The sequence below is a fragment of the Cynoglossus semilaevis genome, chromosome 3 (genome assembly GCF_000523025.1).
Source record: "Cynoglossus semilaevis isolate Cse_v1.0 chromosome 3, Cse_v1.0, whole genome shotgun sequence".
Taxonomy (NCBI): domain Eukaryota; kingdom Metazoa; phylum Chordata; class Actinopteri; order Pleuronectiformes; family Cynoglossidae; genus Cynoglossus; species Cynoglossus semilaevis.
Genome location: NC_024309.1, coordinates 12,851,078 through 12,859,480, shown reverse-complemented (window position 1 = coordinate 12,859,480; position 8,403 = coordinate 12,851,078). Strand labels below are relative to the sequence as shown.

The 8,403-nt window shown below is 45.4% G+C and overlaps 1 protein-coding gene across 3 annotated transcripts in view; it reads right to left on the bottom strand.

Annotated features, from left to right (window-relative positions):
* The window catches only part of gli3 (GLI family zinc finger 3), a 114,406-nt gene that overhangs the window by 46,445 nt on the left and 59,558 nt on the right, over window positions 1-8,403 (bottom strand). For all 3 annotated transcript variants that reach the window (XM_008308178.3, XM_025054670.1, XM_017031655.2), the window contains one exon: window positions 7,269-7,374. In XM_008308178.3, coding sequence (XP_008306400.1) covers window positions 7,269-7,374 — 106 coding nt within the window. The remainder of the gene's footprint in view (window positions 1-7,268; window positions 7,375-8,403) is intronic.

Below are 8,403 nucleotides of genomic sequence, written 5' to 3'. Positions count from 1 at the left end.
ACGGGAGGAGAACCCAGCGACTGGGTGACCTACGGAGTCACAGCCAATGGGTTTTGGACAGTCGGAGCGGAGGATGAAAAAGTGGCCTCCGTCTCCGTGCCCTGTTTCCGCGGTGACAGCGGCCGATTGTGGACAGAGATTATCAGATGTGATTATGAAATGATCATCAATTCCTAATGTAATTTATGGCCCGGCTTCACGTCCCGCTGGAGTCTAGACCATATTCAAATAGGAACGTCGCTGGGACATTATCACCGAGGGACCGGAGGGAAAAACCACGCGCATGAATAAGAAGACTTTACGTTTGACGTGGACGCACTGGACTCGGTTGGTTGTCTCTACATGTGGCAGAGTCAGTCTTTGGAGGTCGAAGATCAGGAAGACGTTCACGAACAGGACGTGGCCCAGTAGTAAACCCTGGGGTGTCCCAGATGTTGTGGTGGACAAAAATAAACCCAAAATAACAGCTTTTTTAACCTTATTGAAATATTTATATATTTTTAAAAACAGTACTAACATATCAAGAACTATAGGGAAAAAAAAATTACGTAGCAGAAAAAATAATTTAAACGTGGGAAAAAGTGTTGTTAAAAAAGTCAAATTTCTGCCCTGACTAAAAAAAATGCAACTTTTTTCACTCATTTAAAGCTGATCACTTAAAACGATGGAAAAAAAACCACACTTTTAAACTTCTAGTGGTCCATTAAAAAAGTGTTAGTACTTTTTGAATTTTTCTTCTTTCTTTCTTTCTGGGCAAAACTTGCAAAAATCGCTTTTTTTTTCACAAGTTGTGAACATAAGATTTCATCTTTTTTTTTTTTTTTCGAGGGGGCCCAGTTCCTGTCGGGGGAACCGTCTGTTGAGCACCAACTCTCAGGAGGAGCTCCAGCCTCTGTGGGCAGTCTGTAGTCGGCTGTGGCCCGAACGTGTGGACAGAGTGTGATTTAACTGTAGCCTCGGAGAGGAGTTTCTGCTGAATGAAGTCATGCTCTGTAGTTTTATGTCACAGCGGAGGCAGGGAGCAGTTTGGTGGTGGAGGGGGGGGGGGCCGGGGGGGCTGTGAGGGTGTGTTTCCGTCCTCCAGGCCTGTGTGGTTATTTCATTCCGAGTGTTTGTTCAGCTGCGGCCCTGTGGCCTGACTGCAGCGGTATATTCTGGAGGAACCCTGGGGGTGAACAGCACCGGCAGCGCTCTGTCAACGCAGCACAGCCTCGAACCCCAGACCGTGAACCAGGGAGGCGTTCGCTGACCCCAGGTTTCCCCCCCAGAAACGGTTGATTATTTTAAAGATGTGTTTAAAAACGAACCTGCACTTATGGCTTTTTCCTTTGGCTTATTTTTCTTTTGGCAGTTTTGGGCTAACTTGTAGCTTTTTTTAAAGCATCGTTTACGCAGCTTGTGTTTTTGTTGCCACTCTTTCAGCTACGGCTGTGTCAACGTTATTTTTCCCTGGCAAGGATTCAGATAATCTTTGATTATCGGAATAAATGACGGCATGTTTTAGCTAGTTTTCTGTTAACTTTTTCTAGCTACTGATTTTTGTTTTTTTTTTACTTTATTTTGGTCTGTTTGTGGAAGTTTGTCTTTGGTTGCTATGGCAATTATGGATCATGGATGATTTACAAACATAACGTCCATGTTATTGCTAGCCAACTTAGCTCCATATGGGTAACTTTACAGCTAATTTCTGGCTAACCTTTAGTGGAAACCATTTGCTAAAAAAAATTGTTATTTTTCACGAGTGTCATCAATGATGAAAAAGGATATTAATGTCAAATTGTTAGCGATCTTACAGTGTATTAGCTAATTTAGCAGATAGAGTTGAACTAAATCTTGATTGTTTTCATTGAAAAGTTTCGTTTCCTGTTGTTTTCCTTCTTTATTAACTCTTTCATGACTGGATACTTCACTAAATCCACATCCAGCGGCTCCTCAAAAGGCTGCCAGTCAACTCCTGATCCAATAAGAATGTTTTGTGGTTTTTGTGGCCCCTGTCACGGCACGATGGCCCTGGGAGACCACAGTTAACTCCTGTGTTGATAATTGACTTGTGACGAATGCCTGTGTTTGTTCCGGGCCGTCTCCCGGTGACCGGCGGGCGGCGCTGGGCTGCATTAGAGGCCTTTTTTTTGTTTTGCTCTGTACTGTGGTCAGGCAATAAAGATGGGGGGAAGAATGGAGTGAAAGAAACTGGCTCTTCCTTTGGGCCCCCACCCTCCCTAAAGTCAGACCCTCACAATGGCACGGGGGACCAGAGCTCCAGTGGAGAGCGTGCTCTTCACTGATCAGTGTGTCTGTCCAGGCAGGAAGCAGCTCCTCCAGTGGAGGAGGAACTTCCCTGCGCAGGGAAAATTGCTTTCTTCTGGACAAAGATCTCTTTCCTTGGCCCTGGATCAGAGCAGAACCACGTGAAGTGGCTCGGATTTGGAGAGCGCAGGAACTCAGGAGGAGCTTGTTGTTACAGGGCTGCAGCATGTCAGGGCTTGATGACACTCCGGCACGGGCGCCAACAGAACTAGCCAAGGATGCGGGAGCTTAACCTGAGAGTTTGAGATAAGCTCAAAGGAAGCTACGCTCCACCAACACAGAGACAAATGGCCCCAAAACAACATGGTGTTTTTGACGTATTATCAAGTTGTAAAAATTTGCAAATCGTAGGTTCCTGTGAGTAAGGTTTTTGAGGAAGCCTGAGCTCTGAGACCGACAGATTCTGGACCGAGAAGTCTCACAGGGATGTCTTTTGCCGGTCTCTGTCACGTCCTCCGTCCGTCTCTCTGTCAGTCCTCCGTCTCAGCCTATCAAATACTCCGATCCAAAAAGGTTGGCGGAACATTGAAAAATGCATTTTCTCCATGAGAATAAATGAGTTCAGTAGAGCAAGGCAGTCACAACACGGCACCACGCCTCCCCTCCCCCCCTTCATCCTCCAGCCCCCAGGGCTGTAATATTGAATGGCACATCGGTACCTTCCCCGCAAGAATTCATAAACTAAACGATTAGCCTCTGTCTGTAATTGCGCTCACCCTTGCCTAATAGGGTAGGTGAGGTAAAGAGCGGGGGGGAAAACAAAGGACAGTTAATTTGTGATTTCCTCTGCTCATTTGAAGGCAAATTAAGTGTCAAACAGCTAATACGGAGCATATTTCATTTTATGAGCTTTTAATTTAATTCCACCGCCTCATATTCACCGGAGCCCGTTAGCCGCGCAGCTAACGCCCGCTCCTCACCGGGAGAACAGGGGCCATAAATAAACATGTTTCAATTAGATCCTTCACAGCAGTAGGACGTGATCCTTCTCGTTCGCCACGTGTAGTAGGGCGGAGAGGAAACAAGTTGCTGGTGTTTTTTTTTTTTATTCCGGCCACTGATGCCCGGTAGTGAGCTGCTTGCGTGTGTGCGTTTGCGGCGGGGGGGGGGGAGGGTGATGGAAGCGCCGCAGGGCCAACCCAACTGTAATTACAGGCCGTAATGAGAGGCTGCATGGGGAAGTACTGCAATAATACTCCCTGTGTACTTAGGCATATCTTTGAGAGGGCTAATAACAATTAATTCTGTTCACCCAGGAAAAGTTGTCTTAAAACAATTCCATATTTCTCCATAAGCCAGATCCTGTCCCCCGTTTCCCCGCAGCGACAGCTACACGTTGAATGCCTCCATTTCCTCGGCCCGGCTACAAGCAACGTAAGCGCGCGGAATACATCACTTCCACAGATTTCCTGTTCGTATGCGGCTCCGCGGTCGTAAAACGTATCCGCGGCGAAAAGTTGTTTAAAAAAAAAAAGCTGGGAGTGCGATTAAATCCAATTTGCCATCAGGTGGTTGGAGCCAGATGTTCGACTGATGAGAGTCGGTGCTCGCGCAGGAATTCGTGCTGTTTTTTTAATCAGGCAGGCAATTCCAGCGCTTCACAGGGCAAAACCCTGGAATGGTGGAGACTTTGGATTGCTGCAAGTTTCAAACGTAAATGTACGAATGTCTAAAGACAAGGAAAAGAGATTAGCGTTAGCTTAACACAGTCCCTTTGTCTGTCACATATTGGGTCAGGACGTAAAATGAGGCTGTAATACTGCAAAAAAAAAGGACTGTGTACATGTGTACTTTTTACCAATTTAAGGTGGAATGTTTATTTACATCTTCAAAGTGTGGTTTAATATTTGGGGCTAGCTTTATTTTTGCTAACTTGTCACCATGTTTGTGACCAACTCTCTACGACGTTTAGCCTTTTTTCCAGCATAGTTTGATTGTTACGGCTGCTGTTGGCTAACACTTGTGTGCGCCCCGGCTATCTTACACTAGCCTTTGCTAGTTAGCATTTAGCTAGTAATTACTGAAAGCTAGATATTTTGTTGATTGTGGTTATATTTTTCTTGAACTCTTTTATCAATTGTTTTATCATGTTGGACAATTTTTAGCTACATTTTAACAAAGCCTTAAAAACTTTTTTTTGTTGCTACTTTTAGCTAAATCTAACTCGTTTTAGACTTTTTAGACCTTATTAAGCAACATTTCAACTATCAGTTCAATTCAAGACATTTTACAATTTTACTATTCCATCACAACAATGTGTCCTATAGTATTGAATTTCAACAGGCGGTCAGCGACCCCTAAGTAGTCCGGGGACCGGGTCCAGCCAAGAACAAAATACTTTGTTTAAAAACAAAATTTTAAACAACATAAATACAGACAGAAGGTCCAGCCAAGAACAAAATACAATTTTAAACAACATAAATACAGACAGAAATCTTTAGTATTGGTTTCCTGCCCGACTTGGTGTTTTTTGAATGACACAGGTGACATTGTAAAACTGAGAACTCCTCAGTAATATGCACCACAGCGAGTCCCACACTCCTTATATTAGTAACCAAGGCTGCTAAGCAGCTGTCTTGTAATAATGACAAATAGTTTCCCCTCAGCCTAACGTGTCATATTAAACAGCTCTATGCCTAATGGCTTGGATAAATAGGCCATAAGTATCGTGGTCTCCAATGACAGCAAACCAAGCGTGCAGATAACTCCTGTCCGGACAGAGTGACTGAAGACACGCAACTTCTCCACCTTAATTCAATTCCCCGTCCTCGTGTCGTCCCTCCACCACCGCCATCACCTCCTTTCTCATTTCCTTCCTCCTCCTCCTCCTCCTCCTCCTCCTCCTTCCTAACCTGTGCTCCCTAATGTACCAAAGCGCTCCTGACGGATAACAAGCCGGGCTGTTTGTTCAAGCCTGTGTTGGCGCCGCGTGTTCGCCCCATTATCTCTGCATAAGCTAAATGCTAAATTATATTTGCCATTTTGTTTGCAGTGACACGGGGCATCAATCACCTCCTTTTTTATTTCCTCCTCCCTCCCCTCTGCCTCCGCTGCAGCTCCGAGGGGTTGAGAGGTGGGGTGGGCCCAGAAGTGGGGATGGCGGGGAGGACATAAAAAATTCATTACGCTTAGTGGCACATCAGCAAGGGAGAGATATGACTGCTGAGAAAAAAAGAGAGAGAGAGGCGGGCGGAGTTGATAATGATGAAGAATATCAAACATAATGCGGCCCAAGTAGCTGCTCCATCCAATTTGTCCTCGTCGCGTGCTGATCGCTTCCTCCGTGTCTGAGGTTGAAAGAAACAAGCGGCACAAGGACGAGGAAGCATCTCCTGGTTGTACTTACGGTTTAGACCCGGAGAATACAAATGACGACAGGAATAAAAGAGAGAGACAGAGAGAGAGAGAGAGGGCGCGGGACGGCTAAAAGTAAGAAGGAAAGAGCTTTGAAGTCCAGTTGAGTTTCTCCAGAGGAAATACTAGACTTCGCAATAAAAACAAAAAAAGAAAGAAAGAAAGAAAGAAAATCCCTGCACATAAAAACCTACCTCTCTCGTACAGGGCACGACACTCATCGTTTTGACCTAACTTCATATTTGGCAGACTTGTATACAGTTGGAGCGTCAGGAGCCCGTCTGTCTGTCAGAGACGGGTGGATGTCAGTGGAGGCACTGCTTCCTGCTCTTGACAGGGCTTGATCACTGCTCTTATGAGAATGGCACGCTCCCAGGCTCCCCTCAACCCTGCTCTCCTTTCTACGTCTCTGACACATGTTCATTTGTGCGTCTCTGACACGCAGATCATGTTGCGCACGTAAAAAAAAAGGGCCCTGTGGACTTTGATCCTTTAAAAAAAAAAAAAAGGAGGGGAGGAAAGGGAGGGGGGAGGATGCAGCCCAGGACGGTGGATGAGCAGAATGAAGAAGATGCTCTGAGCCCAAGGGCAGAAGGTAAGTTTCAGAGTGTGATTTGTCTCGTCGTTAATAACAGGATGGATTGAAAGACTTTTCAGGTGTGATCAGCAGCGACTCACGTCTGAGGAAATGTATCTATGTATCTTCATCTTTGTCTCTGGGTCACTTCCTGTTTCTCCGTCTCATCTAAGGAATATAAATTCTACGATCCAAAATTGTAAGACCTACCTCACAGTCACAGCACCCCGAGGGTGTCCGACGCATGAAAGGACGGGTCTTTTCAAAATGTTGATTTCCGGATAAAATGAGCTCTTGATGCTGAAAATACCTTTTGAATATTTTAACAGGTTTCTAATCAAGTTTGATTTCTTGATTTCCAAACCTGAGGTTTAATAAACTCGATCAAGAAACTTGTCAAAGTCGTTGGAGACACAGACCCAGGTTTTAACATCAGAAATCTTTGACCCATCCTGGTACTCCTACATGTAGTTTAGTCCCGACTGGTGCAGACAGTTGAAATACACTCTGTGTTTACGCTCTTCGCGCTCTTGTTTGTGCCTTGTTTACATGAGGCCAGTTCGGAACGAGCCACAAATCTACCAACTAAAGTCTCTGAACATGTTATTTGTTTACATGTCGGATCGTCGGAACTATTGTCTGTGGTTCCACTGTCGCTAATGATGGGGACAAAGATTCACTTGTGCTTTCAAGTGAATCCAAAAACATTATTTTTGCTCCATCATCTTCTGCAGCTCCACTCACTGCTTCTATAAATCACCGAGGGTGAAAATGACAGATGGAGTGTATTGTGTTTGGGGTGAGGATTCCACGTGAATGTTTGGGTCGCTGGTGAATCGGACAAATAAAAACTTCAAAGAGTCGTTGGATGGTTTCTCCCTGTTGGTTTGAAGAAACTATGACTTTGCATTTTTAAGGTACCTCGCTCGGAGCTGTTTGTTCAACTTTTGTGTTGTTTCGGTCGCACGACTGTTATATTTGGATATCGTTGTATCCCTTTGTTTGAGGTAGAAGGTTTTGAGAGACTTACACGTGAAGTGGGGGCACGGGCGAGGGCTCGTAGATGTACCGTCCTTGGGCATGTCTGTCGTCGATTGGCACCGGAGGATGGAAGGCCGGGAAGAACTGCGGTGTCGCTGTAGAGAAACAGATTCAGAAACAATATTTCAGTAAAAAGAAATGACAGAAATCTAAACAGGAGCTACCAGGAAAGCTCTGTAGCCTGATGCTATCTTTTGGCAGACCCACCCAAATGAGACCTCATTAAAATGTTTGCAGAGGAAGACTGACAGAACTTGAGATAAACAGCTCTAAAAAACAACACCCCAGCTCCAAAAAAATAGCCAAGGTTCACGCCAAACACCATGTGGTTTTATACAAAGGATAATGTTTAAGTACAAGCGCTGAAACGTAGAGAACAAAAACATCCTTTTCCCTCTCAATCCTGAGAGATTTCCTCCATTCAGATAAAAACCTTGAAACATTTGCATAATGTCGGCCTCTCTCTCTCGTCTTTCCTCCTGAAATCTAAGCTGCTGTGCTCGCATTCACCACGATACACACTCTACGTCTCACCTTAACTGCACTCGACAACAGCGCCGTCCTGAAAACTCAAGCTGGAATCTCGTGTTGCAAGTGTTAGTCCACTGTTGGACAGGTTACAGCACGAAAACCCGGGATGGGGGTTTTACTTTTTTCTGGGTCGAGGTGTGAAACTGAAAAATGTTTGGAGGCGGGGGATGGTTCCACTAAGACTACGATACACACACACACACACGGGCAACGTTTTCGGGAATCACAAAGAGACCAATTAATCATTCCTTTATTCACATTCATTCTTAATAAATTCTCACTGCCAGAACACACGTCACTTTACTGCCTGTTGCCGCGGCCGTTGCCAAGCGGTGTATCACTGCCCCCGGGGCGAGAGCATGTGTCAGCACCTGCATACCTTCACGCAACAAGTCTCTCCCAGGCTGCTAGCTATGTGTTTTTGCTTGTAAACATTTAAAGGCTTATGCCAAGAGGGCAGGTGGCCAAACGGTGGGGTTGCGGGAGGTGTAAGGTGCTGGAGGGTGGGCTGTTTGACAGCTTCAACATTTGCCTGGATCAGACCAGTCCACAGCTGCAACACTGGTTAAACCCCAGCAGGTGTTGATCCCCCC